This window comes from Enhydra lutris, unplaced genomic scaffold (genome assembly GCF_002288905.1).
Source record: "Enhydra lutris kenyoni isolate GAN:26980312 unplaced genomic scaffold, ASM228890v2 scaffoldscaffold2, whole genome shotgun sequence".
NCBI classification, from domain to species: domain Eukaryota; kingdom Metazoa; phylum Chordata; class Mammalia; order Carnivora; family Mustelidae; genus Enhydra; species Enhydra lutris.
Window position 1 is genome coordinate 30,817,464 of NW_019154086.1, and position 20,997 is coordinate 30,838,460.

Genomic DNA, 20,997 nt, shown 5'->3' on the forward strand with positions numbered 1-20,997 from the left:
AAATGAAAACTGTGACTGTTTTTCTTAAGTATTAAATATACTACATAAACACAGACTTCTAAAAAGTGATAACTTCGAAATTAAATCACGTACCATAGAAAGGCCACTGTTATTTTTGTTTGTGAATGTGTCTCCACTAGCACAGTCAATGCCAAACAATGCACAGATGTCTCCGGCATACACTTCCTCAACATCCTAAAGAAAGAAATAACACTAAGTAATACTTGCAAATAACACACATCAGGACATGGTAATCACACGATGAACACACTGGATATAAACAAACATGGCAGAATCTCACCATGAATTCTACAGAGAATGAATTAGCTAGAACCAATGTAATACCAATAATAACCAAGGCGAGATATACCTTGAATAGGGCCTTTATTTAAACCACATCTCAACTGACAGGACTTGACTTTACATGGAAACTCCAAGCTGTGGCATCATGAGTTGGAAGATCTGTAGTACTGACAGAACACAGAGCTTCACACTTTTAGCGTTATTTCTATGGATCCAAAAGGATGTATTATGTGTGCTGGCACAATCCAACAATGAGTATATGACAAAGATGTACAAGGAAAAACTGCACAGGAAGTTTTAAAAACAAAGGCAGGCGAGTTCAGCCCATTGTACTTAAAATAGTCTTAATTTCTCACAGATGCAAGCAGTCAAGTAAACACAGGAAATCTAAGAACAAAGCACTGGTGCCTCTTAAGCTTCCTAGTTTTTGTCCATTTATACTGACAGTTCATTCATAACAGCTGTGGTTATGAATGACCAAATGTGCCTGAGTCTTTAACAGTTCCACAGATGTAAACCTCTCGTAGCCTCTGGCCCATAAAAAGATCTGTGACAATCACTAATTCCTGTATCATGCCCCCTGCTGCCTATCTCACAAAACAGCAATAACACCCAATTTTGAAAGACTGCCTATTCGAGAGACAGTATGGCTACCACAAATTTCTGTACATCCTAAGATTTTGTTCAGAGCAATAAACTTCTCCAGCAATAGAGCTGACTGGGGAAAGAGTGTGAGCAAGAGACAACCCCACCCACATGGCATTTCTACTAAGGCCTAACCCTAAAAGACCATATAGAATGCTAGAACAGATTGAGACCCAATTAAAAAATTCAAGCTGTAAGCCAAAGTTCATTTCCCTAATTAGACTTTGAGAGGTTCTAAATCTCCAGATGGATTCTAGCACTAATATGGTCCTTCTGGGGGGGAGCTGATTCTATAACAGGAATAATAAACTCTAGGGCTAAACAGGGCTTTCACACAGGGCCATCCCTTGCATTAGAGAAATTTCTGATCTGCCAGGAAGAAGCTATACTTGCCTCCATCATGTCAGCATGCAGGCGAACCAGCCGCTGCACCCGCACCTTCTTTCCTGTCCTCGTGTTATAGATGGTGTCACCCTTCTTCAACTCTCCTTGGTAATTGCGGACATAAGTTAACTGTCCAAATCGTCCAGCCTAGAAGTCAAGATTGGATAAGGTGGAAAGAAGAAAAACGAAACATAAGAATCAAAATTAAGGGGCGCCTGGGTGGCTCCGTGGGTTAAGCCTCTGCCTTCAGCTCAGGTCATGATCTCAGGGAGCCTGCTTCCCCCACGTCTCTCTGCCTGCCTCTCTGCCTACTTGTGACCTCTGTCAAATAAATAAATAAAATCTTAAAAAAAAAAATCAAAATTAAGAGAAAAACTTCACAACAACCTCCAATCTTTTCCTATCAATTGTGGTAGTATACTTTATACACATTCTGGTTTATTGTCTAAAATACTTAAAACTAGCTTTGAATATAAATGAGTTAAATGGTTGTTGTTGATCTTTTTGGTACTACTTCTGATTCTTCTGAAATAAAAATTAGAAAATAATTTTAAATTGCATATGCAATAAGGAATTATCCTTTTGCCTTCTGTTATTTCATAAGTTTGGTTTAATGCAATTAAGATATAAAACACAAATATAATTATTGGAAAGACAATAAAAATATAATTAGAAATGGTAAGACTGTATTATACATCTAAAAAAAATCCTTTGATAAGCACCTACAAAGCTATATAAATAAGCATTCTTTAAAGTAACTGAATATAAAATAAATAACCAAGGATCAATTCCTCCTCAATACTAACACTAACCAACTGGGTATGTTTTAAAAGTTGCCATTTAACATTTAAAAGTTCCCATACTGATTTATAGGTTTACACAATAACAATAAAAACCCCAAAAGGAATTTTTAAACATATTATTGATTTTAAAATTCATTTTGAAAAATAAATGAAAAGAAAAAGCCATTTCTTAAAGTATTTTGACAATGAGAAGCTAACATGACTGATATAAAAACATTTTAATACTCCAAACTTAAAAAGTACAGAAGGAGGATAAATTAAACTCAATAGCGCACAGAGTAAAAAAATCTAAAATGCAGAATAGAACACATCTGTCAACAGACAGTGATGATAGAAGACATGACAATGGATAAGTACAGCATTGTTCAATAACTGGGAGCTGGACAATTGGTCCTCTATGTGAAGGCAGAGGAGATACATTTAGAGTCCACCTCACAGCACACAGCAAAACAAATTCCAGCAGGATTAACAATGAAGAAAAAGTCACAAAAAAAAAAAAAAGAAAACATTTATGAAATATATACAAAGAAGAGGATGTCTAAGGTTAAAAATGAGAGAAGTAAAAAAGACGAATACATTTGACTATAAATTTAAACTGCTGTTTTAAAAAATAAGAGAGCATTCAAATAAGTAAACACTTTGACACTAATTTTTAAAATAAGAAATAAGACAACTGCAAAAGAGGAATTATAACTGCATAAGCAATATATGGAAAAAGTTCTGTACCATTAGGAATTAAAGCAAGATGTAAAGCAAGAAGAATTACTAACTTTCACTTATAAAACCGGTAATAATTTTTAAATAATACTCAATGCTGATAAAGATTCATTGAAATAATTTAATACATTAACTCTAGGAAAGAAATCTGATAATAAACCATTAAATATTAAAACATTCCATTCCTGGGGCACCTGAGTGGCTCAGTGGGTTAAGCCTCTGCCTTCGGCTGGGGTCATGATCTAAGGGTCCTGGGATGAAGCCCCGAGTCAGGCTACCTGCTCAGCAGGGAGCTTGCTCCCTCTCACCCCGACTTCCTCTCTGCCTACCTGTGATCTCTGTCAAATAAATAAATAAAATCTTAAAAAACAAAACAACAAAAAAAAAAACAGTGTTAAAACATTCCATTCCTTGGGACGCCTGGGTGGCTCAGTTGGCTGGACGACTGCGTTCAGCTCAGGTGATGATCCCGGAGTCCCGGGATTGAGTCCCGCATCGGGCTCCCAGCTCCATGAGGAGTCTGCTTCTCCCTCTGACCTTCCCCTCGCTCATGCTCTCTCTCACTGACTTTCTTTCAGATAAATAAATAAAATCTTTAAAAAAAAAAAAAAACATTCCATTCCTTTAATTCAGTAATCATCATTTCAGGAATCCTAAAAAGATATTCCTAAATGTATATTTTTAAAAGCTTTACCCATAAAAATTATCACAATTGTTATTTGTACTTTTCAACTTAAGTTTTCCAAAGTGTATTGTAAAAATTTTACAATAAAAACTAAAAGCCCCCCAAATAGAATCCCATCCCAGAAATAACCACTTTTGTAACACTTCTAACTTAACCACTCTCTTTCCCCGTTAAAATAATATGAACACCAGCAACAACAACCTAACAAAAAGTACCCAAATCTTGGTTTCTAATACCATTCTCGGTTAAAAGTAATGGAACCAAGGAACCTAAAATGGTTGATTCTAGGGTGGAGACAGGGAGGATAAGCCTGGAGGATGCTGCAGTGCCATCAAAGTCAGGAAATACTCAAAAGAACACACTACTCAATGTCAAAAGGACAAAGGAACAACTCGAAGAGCTCCAATGGCCAAACCTGACCAACCTGCACAACAAAATAACATACTACTCATTGTGACTCAAAATACATATCCATGAGGCCATACTGACATAAAGATAGACTGAATAAAAATATAAATGGGGAGACAAGACAACTCTCCCGTATAGAAGAATCCCAAGTAACTTAGTAGATACTGCTCCCTCAATGGAGTGGAACATGATTCCTCATAGCTTAAGTGTGGGCTGCTTACAGCAACTTCCTTCTGAAGATGCAATATGGAAAGAGAAGGGGGAGTAATTTTCAGCAGAGAAATTTGTAACAAAATCATTTTGTAATAGGAAGAACACCTTAGAAGAAAATTTCCACCTACAGCAATTACATACATTAGAAAGCAACTTACCTCCAGTTTAAAAGCCAGGCCTACAAATGGGTGGGAACTGCTTCTCTCGGAGTTCATTAAGATTTTGTTTTTCTCTCTTGAGTCACTTAAAAGAAATATAAATCTGTGAGATGCATTATTTGATATCTCTCTTATATCACTTTATTTCATCAGAGAAAAAGCATCTACATGTTAAATATTTCTGACTTCATATAAGGGAAATTTCACTGAGATTGGTAAGAGTAACTTCTCAGGGCTTAGTTATTACATTATGACATGACCAGAGCAGACCAAAAACACAAAAATGGCAGAGAAAGAAAAAAAAAATAATCAATGAGAGCTTAAAAAAATGTTTGCATTTCAAACTTTAAAGGTTTTTTTTGTTTGTTTTTGGTTTTGGTTTTTTTGGTGTGGCCAAAAACAGCTGGTCCTAAATGAAAAAAAATTTACTCATGAAGAAAACCTTAGTAGATAATAAACCATACTTCTATCTCACAAACAATATGATATGGCAAATGGTATAATAGTTTTCTACATGTCAAAAGTGTTACCCAAATAGAAACTGGCAACTGATTTTTGTAAATTATGGGGGGAAAAACCAATAAACACAACTTAATCAAAAGAACCATTCTTAAATTCTTTCACAGTGCATAAATGTTAAAGTATTTCTACATGGACTAAGATTCAATTTCCAAGACTTACTCCTCCTGATTGAGAATAGCATAATTTTGTACTTCAGATGGATTTGGGAGGTATTCTAAAACAGCATCTAGAAGAGGCTGAACTCCTTTGTTCTTCAACGCACTTCCCAAAAGGACAGGAGTAAATGACCTATTTAGAGTAGCTCTTCGGATTGCACACTACAAAAGAAAAAAAATTAACAATTAACCTTAAAAAAAGTTTTGTATTTCAGATCAATTACAAACCAGTGAAGGGCACCTGGGTGGCTCAGTGGGTTAAAGCCTCTGCCTTAGGCTCAGGTCATGATCCCAGGGTTCTGGGATCGAGCTCCACATCAAGCTCTCTGCTCGGTGGGAAGCCTGCTTCCTCCTCTCCCTCTGCCTGCCTCTCTGTCTACTTGTGATCTCTGTCAAATAAATAAATAAAATCTTTAAGAAAAAAAAAAAAAAAGAAAGAAAGAAACTTCAAACCAGTAAGTGAATAAAAGGAACTGACACTGTTTGGAGTACAGGCTATAGTGGAGACTAGAACAAGGTCCTCTATACATTAAAGGTCAAAATACAAGGAAAAAAATCAGTTCCTTCTCCAGGGCTAGGAAGCAATTTACTATATAACTGCTTTTGACATTCTTGGAATGTCACTAATTTCCAATGTGACAAAAATACACACACACACAGAAAACAGGCACACACAGAGAGAGGTATAAACAGTACACTAACAATTATGTAATAAGGAAAAGTTACACACACATGCACTATGTCTGGAAAAATACACCAAAAACTATTAACTGGTAACCTGTTTTAGGGAAGAAGTAGAGAACTAGGCAAACAGGAGACACATGGGAGACTTTTTTTTTCTTTACTGTGTACCTTTGTGTACTTTTAAATGTTTAAAACCTATGAAAATATCTATTAAAAAAACACATTTAATTAACAGATGTTTTCTTTCTTTTAAACAACATACATACAGGAAGCCAAGTAGTACAAATCACTCATAAACTAAAAGCCATGACAGTAACAGGCTATGATGTTACTCTTGCTTAAGGTGCAAGAGCTATGAATGTGTACCAGCTGTGTGCCACAGGCAGCCCTCCAGGCTAAGCAGGTCTCTGAGAGTAAGCAATGGAACTAAGTCTTAGCAGCTAGAAGACATCAACAGCGATAGGGAAACCAGTGTACAATTATTCTTCTAGAAAACTAGTTATTGTAAAAAAAAAGAAAAAAAAGCTTAACGCAAAAACTTACAACCGTAACTTCTTTTTTAAAATATTTTTTAAATATTTATTTATTTATTTGACAGACAGAGATCACAAGGAGGTAGAGAGGCAGGCAGAGAGAGAGGAGGAAGCAGGCTCCCCACTGAGCAGAGAGCCCGATGCGGGGCTTGATCCCAGGAACCCAGGATCATGACCTGAGCCAAAGGCAGAGGCTTTAACCCACTGAGCCACCCAGGTGCCCCTACAACCGTAACTTCTGAACATCACTATAATACAAGTCGCTAACCACTTAATAAGCTACCGTAAGCCACAGGACAAAAACTCTGACTTACCAAACCTCCTGTATATGCAAGTACGGACGTAAATAATCTTACCACATTTACTTTACAACAGAAAAACAGGAAGGTGGTAGATTAATAGAAAAAAAAAATTAGAACCATCCTAATACCAGCCTAACAAAAGCTTTATTTTTCAAAAATTTCCCTTGTTTTCATAAGAATCATTTTCACACTTCAAAGGTGCTGCCTTTCCACTGTCCCTAATAATATATCCAACAATACAGAAAGTATACCCATGTATCCTCTGCAGAAAACAGTAAACATAGCAGCACTGAATTGGCCATGCTTAGAAAGGCCTGTTTACAAGGTTGGATCCTGGCTGGTGTCTGAGAACCTGGATTCAGGGGGGTTCCCAGCATTCCCAGAACTGACAATGGTTCACCATGGCTACAGTCTGCACAAACAATGGGTGGATGCTAAACACCTGCTTTCCTCCTGCAAGTCTGTTCCTCCAGGCAGAGGATGTCTTTCAATAGCCATTAATAAAACCGAGGGCATGAGTTTCTAACAGATGAGATTCACAGGTATAGTCACGACTCAACTGCTGGAGGAGTGAGGCATACCCTGCCATGACTCCACTGTGAGAGGACTCTTGGAAGCTGATACATGGTTTCTTCTGGACTTCACCTCATGTGCCTTTTCCCTTTGTTGATTTCGCTTTGTATCCTTTTACTGTAATAATCAGAGCCACGACTATAAGGTGTTGAGAATTTTGTGTGATCCTCCTGAATCACTGAACCGGGAATGGTCCAGGGGACCTCTGACACATGCCCTTTAACAGATAAAAACCTAACTCCGTGTTGTGGTTCCCAGGACACAATGCTTGACCTATACCCTCCCACATAGTTTATGAAAACTAAAGGACTCAAGTTATGAGATTAGTAAGCGTCCTCAGCTTTGACAGGGTTCTTTCCTTGTGCATTTCACCTACTATCAACTCCTGTGCCACGTCTTTTTTTTTTTTTTTTTTTTTTTAAGATTTTATTTATTTAGAGGAGAAGGTCAGAGGGAGAAGCAGAACCCCGTGGAGCTGGGAGCCGCATGTGGGACTCGATCCCAGGATTCCGAGATCATGACCTGAGCCGAAGGCAGTTGCTTAACCAGCTGAGCCACCCAGGCGCCCCTGTGCCACGTCTTAAACACAGTAATCATTTATCTGATCTCTGCTAAGTGTACCATGTGGTTTGGTAAAATAAGTACCAGTTTTTTTAATGGTAAAATAAACAAAATTTATCACTTTAACCATTTTTAAGTATACAGTTCAGTGGCATTAAGTACATTTACACTGCTATGCTGTCATTACCACTATCCATCTTGAGAATTTTTTCATCATCTCAGATGGAAACTCTGTACTCCTTAAACTCTCTATTCTGTAACCCACCCCTCTGCCACCACCCCTGGTAACCACTATTTCTGTCTTTAAGAATTATGACTGTTCTGGGTACCTTATATAAGTGGGAAAATATGTCATTTGTCCTTTTGTATGGTTCGTGTCATTTAGCATGTCTTCATGGTTCATCCACGCTATAGCATGCATCCGAATCTCTCTCCTTTTTAAGGCTAAATCATAGTCCATTGTATGTATATACTAATTTTGTTTATCCATTCATCCACTGATGGGCATTTGAGTTGTTTCCAGCTTTTTGCTACTGTGAAGACTACTACTACCAACACAGGGGTACAAATACCTATTTGAATAATTCTTTCGGATATTATCCAGAAGTGGAACTGCTGAATCCATATGGTAGTTCTAGGTTTAATTTTTTGAGGAATGGCCGTACTTCTTCCACAGTGACTGCATCATTTCACATTCCCACTAGCAATGCACAAGAGTTCCAATTTCTCTGTATCTTCGCCAACACTTGGCAATTTTACTAGCTATCTTAATGGATAAATTGAAATCTCATGATTTTGACTTGCCTTCCCTAATAATTAGTGATACTAAGCATCTTTTCATGTGCTTATTGGCCTCTGTGTGTCTCCTCTGGAAAAATTATCTTCCTGAAAAATAAATACCAATCTTAAGCAGAGATCTTTTTTTTTTTTTTTTAAGGATCTAAATGACCAAGTGAAGAAATCTATACAGCCTTCTAAACAGTACAAGTATCAACATTTAGTCTGTAACCATTTAGCAGCCTCATCACTTAATCTGTTTTATTGCTGTAACACTTGTATATTTATCTTCTTTCTCCTTAAGAAGATACACTCAAGAGGTTGAATTTTTTTTTAAGATTTTATTTATTTATTTGACACAGAGAGAAAGATCACAAGTAGGCAGAGAGGCAGGCAGAGAGAGAGGGGAAGCAGGCTCCCTGCTGAGCAAAGAGCCCGATGCAGGACTCGATCCCAGGACCCTGGGATCATGACTTGAGCTGAGAGGTTGGATGTTTAAATATCATCTTTTCTTTTTAGAACTATAACTCCTTTCCCATTGTAAGATGTTATAGAACTCATTACTTAAAGAATAATAAGAAATAGCAAGTATTTTTTGAAAAAACCAATAATATTAAATAAATTTACTCAGATTTCATTAATAAAACCCATGCATAAAAGCATCATGTCTCTTACCCACAAAAAACCCCACCCTATTTTTCTTAAGACTTATTTTGAGAGCACTTGCCTTTAAATCAGAAACTGAGGGGATTTTTTCCTCCAAGAACATCTCACCAAGCTGCTCATCTGAATTGGCAACACATTCAATCAGCTCTTGCCGGTGATCAGCTGCTGCTGCCCTGAATTCAGCTGGAATTTCCCCATATCGAACAAACTGACTAAGAAAAGAAATGCTTTATTTTACTGCTATAAGGATATTCAATTAAACGGTATAAAGCACCAATGAAAAACACAACCCCTAATGGCTAAAATTTTTTTAAATGAGAAAGAGCTTCGATATATTTGCATTAAAATGGCAAGTAAGACCAATGTAGATCTTTAAAATTTAGACAGAACAGTGGGCAAAAATACTTAAATAAGCAAAGCAAACTGCCAAGGTTGTACTACTAATAAATACAAGAGTCAAGCTTCAAAGTCATTCTGACTCCAAAGCTCATATGACTCTTGAAAATTTTATTAACCAAATTAATAAGAAAATCACAGTCACTAACAAGGAGGAAAAGAGACCTGACTCTATTCCTTCCACTGGTAACAAATGCAATTACACAATTTTAACACAGAATATAGTAAAAAAAAGGTTACTAAATATGACAAACTCTTCAACCTTAACCCCAGATCTCCATTTCTTTAGGGGCTGGATAGGAAAGAATTATAAATATACACAACTGAGAAACAGATATACATGATATTTAAAACATCAGTCTCAAAAGCTTCAAAAGTACTTCTTTAAAAATGGAAACTAACATCCAAAATATCAGCTTTTCAGAGAATGTCTTCCTAAATTAAAAAAGTAGTCAACCGCATATAGTCAGAAAATAATTCTTCTCTCAAAAAATGCTCTTCACAGCCTTCAGATCATAATTTCATCCTTCCTGTCAAGCTCCCCTGGTTCTTAGCCTTTTATGTCAGAATCAGCTGTGGGTCCTTTCGAAATTTATATACCCAGAGGTCTAGGGCTGCGAAAGGGGGCAGGTATAGTAAGAAATTTCATCTGTGGTAGGGGCATAACAAAGTTTAAAAGCCTTTACTTTAGAAGACAAATGTGTGCCCTGGTAACTTTGGGAAAGTGGATTTATTCATTCATTTACAAATATTTTTGAGTCCTTATTGTGTACTAGAAAGTGCTAGGGCTTGGGACAGCATTGAATAAACATGATAAAATATCCCTATCCTCTTGGGCCTTACATTCTAAGAAATAGTAGATAAACCACAGTCACTACTGTCACACAAGAAGTGAGAGAAATGCCTCATCTACTAACAGCCTATATCCTTCCCCTGCCTACAAGACAGCTGATGAGGATAAAGGATACAGTTAACTGAACACAACACCCTTCACCGACCTGCCAGACTAGCAATCCCAGTTTCACAGCAGAGAAAGAAAACCTCTCGGGGAATTACCCCTAGAGAAACTGCTAGGCTACTGGGGGCCACTCCTCCTAATGAAGGGTCATTTATGTCTTCCCACATTGTCCATAACAGTGCCACTCAAAATGTGGTCTATAGACCTATAATGGCAACATCACCTGGGAGCTTTCCAGAAATGCAAATTCCAGGCTCCCCCCAGACCTACTGAATCAGAATCATCTGGAAGTGGATCCAGGAATGTGTTTTAACAAGCTTGCACGTGATTTTTCTGAATGTCAAATTTTGAATAACTACTGGGAAAACACAGTTTTGTATGTAGAGGTCACTCAAAATTGACTGATGAATCAAATACCATGTCAAAAAATTACCAGTTTGCTTCTTATGTTCTCCAAACCACATCTGCACTATTTATAACTGCTTTTATGTATTGTCATTTTATCTCTGTAGTCTCACAAATAGAGCAAACATTCATGATCCGTATTTTCTTCCCAGTTTTTATCATAATACCCAGGACATAGCAGCTACTCCATAAAAGTCCACAGGATGAATCAACGAAAAAATAAACAAATGGAAAATGAGATACATTACTAGCCCAAGCTGATGGCCTTTTACCATACCATGCATATAACAGGATATAAATTACCCAAAAAATAACATACTCTCCCTTGGAAAGAATACTAAGCAAAATGGGAACCAACTAAGATTAAAGGCATTAAAACAAAATCATTTTGGAGTATATTCCTCTAGCCACATTTTAAAAAGATGTTTTCTCTATGTTTAAAGAAATCATCCTTTCTTTTTTCTCTTTGATGCTTCTAAGATATTAATAATACATTTTTAACTTACCCAAAGTCTCCATCAAAATAGATGGCTCGTTCCTCAATAAGGTCTATTATACCTCTAAAATCACCCTCCAAACCAATGGGTATCTGCATAAATGCTGCATTGTGACTCAGTTTAGACCTGAAAAATAAAAATATGTATGTTTACCAAATAAAAATACATATGTCCTCCCTAAATCCCTTTGAAATGACAAAAATAAATCAATGGCAGATGTTGTGGAACTGAGAGGGGTATCATCAGGAGCTCAAAACAGAAAATATATTGGGGTGCCTGGATGGCTCAGTCATTAAGCATCTGCCTTGGGCTGGAGTCATGATCCTGGGGTCCTAGGATCGAGTCCCTCATCAGGCTCCCTGCCCAGTTGTAGGCCTGCTTCTTCCTCTCCCACTCCCCCTGTTCGTGTTCCCTCTCTTGCTCTGTCAAATAAATAAAATCTTAAAAAGAAAAAAACCCAAAAAACTCGGAAAATTTAAAACAATTGGGAGTAACCAAATTCACCATGCTCAGGAAGCCAAAACCCTATTTAAGCAACAAGAGAACTCTAAAATAAGTGTTTCTCCATCAGCTTCCCAGAATATCCTGGATCAAAAACATAAGGGGGAAGAACAAGTCAATGGTGGTTGGTCAGAAAACTAAAGGACAGTGGGATCACCTTGCCCATCTCTCCTTAGATCAGCTGACTCTAGCAAAGCTGAGTACAGCTAAAGAAGAAGTTCTTACAGGAGAACTTTTAGCATGCATGTTAAAAATCAGATACTCATTATCAGCCTGTACCCTCAATCAGGCACAACCACTGAAGGGATTCACGGCAGGTATTCTCACTGAAAAAGAAATATGCTCTGGCTACCATTGTTTAGTCTAGACTCTAGGCCCCCATCTATAACTATGGATAGAGAACTAAGAATCACCAAATATTTGAAGGTTACCAATAGCTTGAAAGAGACGTGTGAGCTCAAGAAACAGTATTAACTTCTAAGGAGAGAGTTATTGAAAGAAAATAAAATGCAAAGATCTGAGAACTACCTTTCTATTAATGAAGACAATGCAATAAAAGACAAAGTTTAGGAAATTAATTTAATTACATAATTACAGAAATTAAAAAGAAAGAAAAGGCTAACATAACAGAAGGGACACAGATGACCTTCAGATTAGTGAGCTGGAAGACTGACATCAATTCTCTCATAACCCAGTCGAAAATGAGAAGAAACAAAATGTATGAGAATGTATGGTAGAAAAGGTAATACATGCAGATGAGATCAAGAAATTCTAAAATCTGTTTAATAGGAGTTACAGATTGCAGATAAGAGGGAGTAGAACAGAAAGAGAACTGCAGTAGTCACATAAATGTTAAAAGAGATTTTTTTGGAATTCAGACAACAACTTGGTAGAAACAGTCCATCCATTGCCAAGTACAAGTAAAATATAAGTAAAAAGGACAAAAAGTGAAAAGGTTTTGTTTTCCCAAGAAATTACTACAAATACCCAATAAAGAAAACTTTCATGCTCATATTCCCAAATACATCACTTCCATCAGTGCGCACAGCAATACTGTCTCTTGAAGCTCCTTCAACACTGTATCCTTCATGATCAGACACATCACTCTTGGTCTCTCCACTACCAGAAACTTTACTATTTTCATCAGCTCTGCCCTGGGATATTTGAATAGGAAACTGATAGCTCCATTTACACATCCACCAAAGATGGAAAGTGAAACTTCCACTCTTTTCAAAGGCTATGTGAAATATACAATATTGAGCAAAGTATAAAATGCCAGGACCACAACTTAGTTACATCTGGTACAGAAAAGAAGTGTTACTGTTGTTTTAGCAAGTATGTTACCATATGAACCCAAGGGAATACACCAAAACTTCTTAAGGGCATTAATTAAAATTCCTTAAATTGGGGTGCTTGGGTGGCTCAGTGGATTAAAGCCTCTGCCTTTGGCTCAGGTCATGATTCCAGGGTCCTGGGATTGAGCCCCATATTGGACTCTCTGCTCTGCAGGGAGCCTGCCTCCTCTCTCTCTCTGCCTACTTGTGATTTCTGTCAAATAAATAAATAAAATCTTTAAAAAAAAAAGGGTAAAAAATTAATAAAAAAAATAAAGTTCCTTCAGTAAAGGTTAAAACAGACAATCCTCTAGGTTTGTCTAAACATATATTTATAGAATCTACACTAGATTATTACTTCTCTAATCACAGCAAAACAGTGAATTGCCAGATTGTTATATGAACTCACCTTAAACCTCCCTATAATTTAAGTCACATTTTCCCCATTTTACAGCAAATGTAACTAATGAGATCACATCACAAACCAAACTACTGACTTCAATGTTTCTTTTACTAAGATAAGTCCTCACATAAATTTTAGGGAAAAAAATCTTTTTTTCCCCCTAAAAAATTTTATAGGAATAAAGCTTAATGACATTGAATTAATAATAGTCAGGTTTGTCAGGTTTCTTATCCAAATCATCACAGCCCCTCCTGTTCTTTCTAAGGCTCAGTACCTCATTTGCTGCAGGGCCCTGGTGGGGTTGGAGCCCATTCGGTCCAATTTGTTAATGAAAGTTAAAAAAGGAACGTTGTAGCGCTTCATCTGACGATTAACAGTCATGGTCTGGCACTGCACCCCTCCAACAGCACAGAGAACGAGGACTGCACCATCCAACACTCTCAGGGCCCTTTCAACTTCTATTGTGAAGTCCACATGTCCTAAATTAGACAAAGAAGTGTGTGAGGGTCTTAAAGTATGAATTTTTATAACAAGCACGATTACAAGCTTTTGTATCTCTCCTCATGACGTAAGTCTTTTAATTAGAATGTGGATTTCTTAAACCACCACTACTGTTTACTCACCATAAGGTCCAGGAGCCCAACTCTTCAAAAAACTATGAGGGGGGGTGGCTGAGTGGCTCAGTTGTTAAGCACTTGCCTTCAGGTGGGGTCATGATCCCAGAGTCTTGGGATCGAGCCCCGCATGGGTCTCCCTGCTTGGCGGGAGGCCTGCTTCTCCCTCTCCCACTCCCTCTGCTTGTGTTCCCTCTCCTGCTGTGTGTCTCTGTCAAATAAATAAATAAAAATCTTAAAAAAAAAAAAAAACACAACAAAACTACGAGGGCATGGGCACCGTTAAATCAGATACAGCTTTCAATGGGCAAGAACCTTCCTACTCAAAATTTATTTGCACCATTTTTTTTTACTTATTTATTTGACACAGAGAGAGAGAAGACAAACAGGGGGAGCTGCAGGCAGAGGGAGAAACAGGGAGCCTGATCCAGAACTCGATCTCATGGATTATGACCTGAGCCGAAGGCAGTTGCTTAACCAACTGAGCCACCCAGGCGCCCTATTTGCACTCTCTTTTAAGGAAACCACATAATGATGAAGTGCTCTAGGTCCCAGATTTCTCTAACAAGAATTCACAGTCACACTTCTGAATATCATTTGACATTTAAAAATGAGCTGGGACGTAATAAAGAACTAAATGTGCTTTTGTCAAAACAAGCTGCAACAATTAAACTAAGACTTCAACTCACCAGGAGTATCTATAATGTTGATATTGACATCTTTCCACATGGTATAGGTGGCTGCTGACTGAATAGTGATTCCTCGTTGTCTCTCTAGTTCCATGGAATCCATGACAGCACCAACTCCATCTTTACCTTTCACCTAAACACAAGCACAGCAATTCAGAGTCCCCCATCCCTACATCCCAAGAAGGAAAGAAATCTTACTGAGTTGGAACTAGAACACAGATAGTTAACTGATGCAATTTTCAGAGAAGTCAGACCATATCATATTGTGAAACAGAGAAATGATTACAAGTTTTGCCCTCTATTTACTAACACTCTTTTCATTGCTCTTCCCAACAACGGCTAACATAGAGCAATCACCTCAGTCTTTGAGCCAACCCCGTTTCCTCCACACTGTTCTTGCCCACTAGCCTTGTGGTAGTCCATGAGCAGATGCTCAAAGCACACATTTTTCCCTGCTCTATGACATGTGGATTTTGAGGCCTGAGTGGGAAGGAGTCAGCTTTCAAAATATGTGACTTAACAAGATGATCTTCATCTGAAGAAATGGAGAGTTAAGTTACTCAATGATACGGTAATTTCTTTAGAAGACTTTCAAATTAAAAATTTTTTTTCTGATACATGTATTTTGTAACTATTAACATCATACTATATATGATATGTATACTTCTTAAACATCTTCTTCTTAAACATCTCTCCATAACGTTAAAAAGTATGTAAATACGACTTTAACAGCTGCTTAAGAATATATCACGACGTATTAATTGAAGTATAATTAACAGTTATATTAGTTTCAGGTGCAGACTTAACATTCCTAAAGGACAATCTACCGAGGATACTCATAGTGATGGTTTCTAGAAAGATTCCTCACAACAACACCGCAAGCCAGTTCGACCTATCTATCCCTTTGTGCTAGGACTTCAATAAAGATCAACTGTAACCATTATTTTATTCTTTCAGGTTTTGTGATGTTTATTAAATCGTAACTACCAAGCTCGAACTAGCTTTGAATCAACCAGGAACCCCACACCTCATGCATCTTTGCAATTCTGCCAGTGTAGTAAAGCACTCGTTCTGTTAATGTAGTTTTTCCAGAATCAATGTGAGCTGAAATTCCAATATTTCGTATCTTTTCATTAGGAATCACTCCTGATGAACACCATCGGCAGACTTCCCAATTAACCTGAAAAAATAAGAGCTCAAATCAATGCACTTTTTATAAGAGATAATGGGCACCTAGAATTGGTCTGGTTGGTATCTTTCCACCAAAGAATCTCTATGGAAACAAAACATCATGTGAGATTGCCTGGAAAGGCAAAAGAAGGAATGCCTCAACCTGCAACTCCTGTAACCAAAGGAGAAACTGCAAGAGAGGACAGAAAGGGCATACACATTCTTATAAATAAATCAGAAAAATATATTCAAATAAGCTAGTTGAAAAAAGGGGGACAGATACTTTTCCAAATGTCACAGGTTTGAAAATACATGCTGAGGCTAATAAAACCAGTAAGACAACTTCCAACAATTTTAAAAGGAAACACAGTTTTTCGTTTAAATTTTACTTATATTCCCCCCTTCTCCCTTACTGTAGTTGACAGCTAGCAAGGATGTTTTCCAACACATATGCTTTGTGTTGTGGACGGATAGTTCCAAGGGACCCCACAAAAGGTTTCCAATTCCTTCTGCACGGGAAGAATTACTTTTTAAAAAAACTTCATTTCATTTTGGTCAGGTGGGGGTAAGGGAGAACCATATATTTTACCGAATCAATACAATATAAACCTCTCCCTATAGGACTGCAAATCCAAAAGGTACTGCAGCACTTCTGGGGAAAGGGAAACAGAAGAACTTAGAAAAGTTGGGCAAATACTAAATGGATTCTGGTGAACAGGCATTTAGATGAAATCCCATGAATATCAGCAAGCAAAGCAAACGACATCTGCATACCAGGAAAGGCTCAACTCCCACCCCAACCTACTCCACTGTGCAACCCCCGCAAAAGACAGAAATAGGATCAAAGTACCGGGAAGTTCGAACGCCAAAACAAATAATCCAGGGTCTGCCCGAAGAGGGCTGTCCACAGCCCAAGGATTCTGTGCAGAAAAGAGCACTCGATAATGAGTCAGAAGCCCTGGGTTCGAACCCTGAACACACTAATTTTTCAGCTGTTCTGACCGGCACTCCAGTCACTTCCCCCCCGAAAAAGAGGCTGAAACATAAATCGGTGGCCCGTCCACTACCCCAGGGCACCGAGACGCAGCTCATGAATAACGAGATGTTCAGGTACCGAAAAACTTTTCAGCACTGAGGCACGACACCTCATACCCGGAGCTCTCAGGAGGTCCAGAGAAGGCATTACTGTTCCCTAGCCCGGGAGGGACAGCAAGGTCCTTTATGCAGTCCCTGGTTTGGTTTCGCCTCGCCGGGCTCTAGTACCTGCTTCCTCTGCCATCCCAGGGTAGCGGCGACCCGCGGGAGCCGCCCGCTCCCCAAAGCCATGGCAGCGGCTGCTCCCAGCAGTCTCATGGCAAGCGCAGACGTGGCGTAAAGGTGGGGTAGCTGTAGGTCTTCTCAGCAACCTGACCCACATCAAAATGCGTTCAAAGTCACGCCGGCAATCAGTGCCGGAAGAGCGCTTCCGGGTCGAAGGACGCGGAGGAGGTGAGAGGAAAGATAAGAGGAGAGACTTCCGGCCCTCAGAGCCGACCAGCCCCGTCTACTGCCATGGCGCCCTCTGTGGACCTGGAAGAGAAAGTGCAATCGTTCTGGCGAGCTAATCAAGCGTTTGTGTGCCCCTAGGAAGATGCAACTTTTACTTTTCCTTTCTTTTTTTTTTTAATTTTTATTTATTTTTAAAATTTCTTTTCAGTGTTCCAGAATTCATTGTTTATGTACCACACCCAGTGCTCCATGCAATACGTGCCCTCCATAATACCCACTCCCAGGCTCACCCAACCTCCCAACCTTTTGAACGTGGTTATTTTGCGTGTTCGTTGTTGCCGTCATGTCTACTTTTGTGTAGGTTTAAAAATTTTCATAACTTTTTAAAAATCTGAAATAGCCTCCTCACCCCTTTAAAGGGCCTAGAAGGCCCTGCTTGAACAGCCACACTAATATAGCAATGTGGAGAAATGTTTATAACAGAATAAAGTAAAAAAACAAAATGCAAAGTTGCTGTTTATGTTTACAAATGCAAAAAAATTAATTATAAGACATGACCCGAAGGGCGCCTGGGGTGGCTCAGTTTGGCTAAGTGACTGCCTTCCGCTCAGCTCCTGACTCCAGGGTTCTGGGATGGAGCCCCCCAGCGGACTCCCTGCTCAGTGGGGAGTCAGTCTCAGCCCCTCACCACTAACACCCCACCCGGCTCATGTTCTCTGTCAAATAAATAAGATCCTTAAAAAGAAAAAAGACATGACTTGAAAAATGAACTGTCGATTATAAGTGTTTTTTCTCATTTCAAAAAGTTCACTGTTGGATGTTAAATGTTACATGTTCAGGCCGTATGGAAGACGGCATCTTTGACGATTCCAGTTAGATCTCTTAGAAGTGTTTTGAGGGTGGCCTGGGTGGCTCAGTGGGTTAAAGCCTTTGCCTTCCGCTGGGGTCAGGATCCCAGGGTTGTGGGATCGAGCCCCACATCGGGCTCTCTGCTTGGCGCGGAGCCTGCTTCCTCCTCTATTTGCCTGCCTTTGCCTACTTGTGATAATATTTGTCAAATAAATAAAATCTTTAAAAAGGGGGGGGGGGCGTTTCGAGCTCAGTATGTCCAAAACGGAACTTATCTTCCTCCCCAAAACCTTCTCCTGCAGTCTTTATTTCGAAAATGGAAACCCCGCTCAAGTTGCCCAGACAAAAATGTCACTCCACCACTACTCTTGGACACCTCTGGTCTAACCTGTCAGCATATGTTATAAGCACCACCTTCAAAAATAGATCCAGGATCTGCCCTTTCTCCCCGCCTCTCAACACTGCCATCTCTCCACCAGATTATAATAGATTTCCTAAAGGATGTCGCTGCTTCGCCTACAGCTCAGCTTATTCTCAACACTGTAACTAGAGGGATCCTTTTAAACCAGACCTTGTCATTTCTCTGCTGAAAATACTCCAACCAGTGAGTTCATCGTTGCTGTTCTACTTTTGTGTAGGTTTGAAACTTTTCATAACTAAATTTTAAAAAAATTCTGAAGTGGCTTCCCGTCCTCCTCAGAGTAAGTGGCTGCAAATGCCCTACTTCAGCAGCCAAACCAGCATAGCCTTACTTTCCCTCGCTGGTTTTGCTCCAGCCACATTGGCCTCCTTACTGATCCTCATATAATCAGAGACTTTGCTCTTCCCTAGATCCTGCGACAGCCCTTTTCTTTATTTTCAGTAGCCCCCTCAGTGAGATGTTCCCTAACCAACTTTTCTGAACCAGCAGGCTCCTCCCTATCTTCTCATGCTGTTTAGTTTTCCTTTGGAGCACTTCTTAGATAGATCCAGACATTTCACATACCTGTTTATTGTCCAGCTCTCCCAATGAGAATGTAAGTTCCATAAGGAAACTGATTTGGTTTTGTTAATTTCTGTATCCCTTTGCGTATGGCAGGTGCTCAGTAAGTATTAAATGAATGTACAAATGAGAATAAGCAAATAGAAATCAGAGTAAATTACAAGGGACAAGAAAAGAAAAATCAAAGTTTCAATAATGAATTTCAAATTTACTTTTCATATGCCATCCATGTATTAATTTGCAAGAAAGGATTTGTAAACTGATTAGAGAATAAATCCATTAATGCTGAGTATACCCAATAAACTTTTGTTTAGACTTTCAAAAATTCAGTCTTTATAAGCCTTTTATGTATTTGCTTAAAATACATAAATATATAATTATGCAAATGATAATAAAATTAAGGTTACTTTAAAGATATAATTATGTTAAATGAAACAATATATCTACAACACTAAAACCACTTTAACAAACTAAGCTTAAGTAAGAATTCATGCTCATTATCTTGTGTGTATATTCATATTTTTCTGTAATTATGCTGATGTTTTTAAAGATTCTATGTATTTATTTATTTATTAAGATTTTATTTATTTATTTGCAGACAGAGATCACAAGTAGGCAAAGAGGCAGGCAGAGAGAGAGAGTGGGTAGCAGACTCCCCGATGTGGGACTCGATCCCAGGACCCTGGGATCATGACCCAAGCCGAAGGTAGAGGCTTTAACCCACTGAGCCACCCAGGCGCCCCTGAATATATTATTTTTATTAATCACTTTTAATCAAAATAATCAACTTTTCTTTATTCCAAAAGAAAAACTGGAAGACAGAAAACCAAGAACTGTCTAGCTAAATTTTTATGTTATTATAGATTATCTCTGTTAAGGGGTGTGTGTGTGTGTGTGTGTGTGTGTGTGTGTGTGTGTGTGTGTTTAGAGAGAGAGCTTGTTGGGGGCAGAAGGCAGAGATAGAAAGAGAGAATTTAAGCATAAGAATTATGGCCAATCAGAGCCCTATGCAGACTGGATCTCACAACCCTGAGATAATGACCTGAGCCAAAACTAAGAATTAGACACCCAACCAACTGTGCCACTCAGGTACTCCTAATTCTGTTAACTTTTAAAGTGGCAAAATACACATATACAATATCATCCAAAACATTTCCACAGTTAATCCATAGTCATTTTATAATCTCTAAGAAATTGGAAACCATCTTCAGTGACCAAAATCTTGTATCAGTTTTTACTTAGAAACTATCCAAGTATGGGGTGCCTGGGTGGCTCAGTGGGTTAAGCCTCTGCCTTCAGCTCAGGTCATGATCTCAGGGTCCTGGGATTGGGCTTTCCGCTCAGCGGGGAGCCTGCTTCCCCCTCTCTCTGCCTGCCTCTCTGCCTACTTGTGATCTCTGTCTGTCAAATAAATAAATAAAATCTTTAAAAAAAAAAAAAGAAAGAAAAACTATCCAAGTGTCCAAGGATTAATTTAATATTTTCTAAGCTCTGGAAAAGTTAACTAAAGATTTGGAAAATTACAATTTTAGCTAACACTTTCAGTCATTATAATAAATAGTAGTATAATAATCTTGTAAGATTAAAACCCCTTTAAAAGAGATCTGCATTGTGGGATGCCT

At 38.5% G+C, this 20,997-nt stretch overlaps 1 protein-coding gene across 1 annotated transcript in view; it reads right to left on the minus strand.

The window, feature by feature from the left end:
* Positions 1 to 17,464, minus strand: part of LOC111150059 (G elongation factor mitochondrial 1) — a 43,616-nt gene extending 26,152 nt beyond the window's left edge. Inside the window, exons 1-10 of the mRNA XM_022507395.1 lie at positions 17,320 to 17,464; positions 15,914 to 16,066; positions 14,887 to 15,019; positions 13,858 to 14,062; positions 11,355 to 11,471; positions 9,151 to 9,301; positions 4,998 to 5,155; positions 4,317 to 4,401; positions 1,342 to 1,479; positions 94 to 195 (exon numbers count right to left, since the gene is read on the minus strand). Of these exons, the coding sequence (XP_022363103.1) occupies positions 94 to 195; positions 1,342 to 1,479; positions 4,317 to 4,401; positions 4,998 to 5,155; positions 9,151 to 9,301; positions 11,355 to 11,471; positions 13,858 to 14,062; positions 14,887 to 15,019; positions 15,914 to 16,066; positions 17,320 to 17,409 (1,332 nt within the window). The 5' untranslated portion in view covers positions 17,410 to 17,464. The remainder of the gene's footprint in view (positions 1 to 93; positions 196 to 1,341; positions 1,480 to 4,316; positions 4,402 to 4,997; positions 5,156 to 9,150; positions 9,302 to 11,354; positions 11,472 to 13,857; positions 14,063 to 14,886; positions 15,020 to 15,913; positions 16,067 to 17,319) is intronic.
* Positions 17,465 to 20,997: the final 3,533 nt, after the last annotated feature.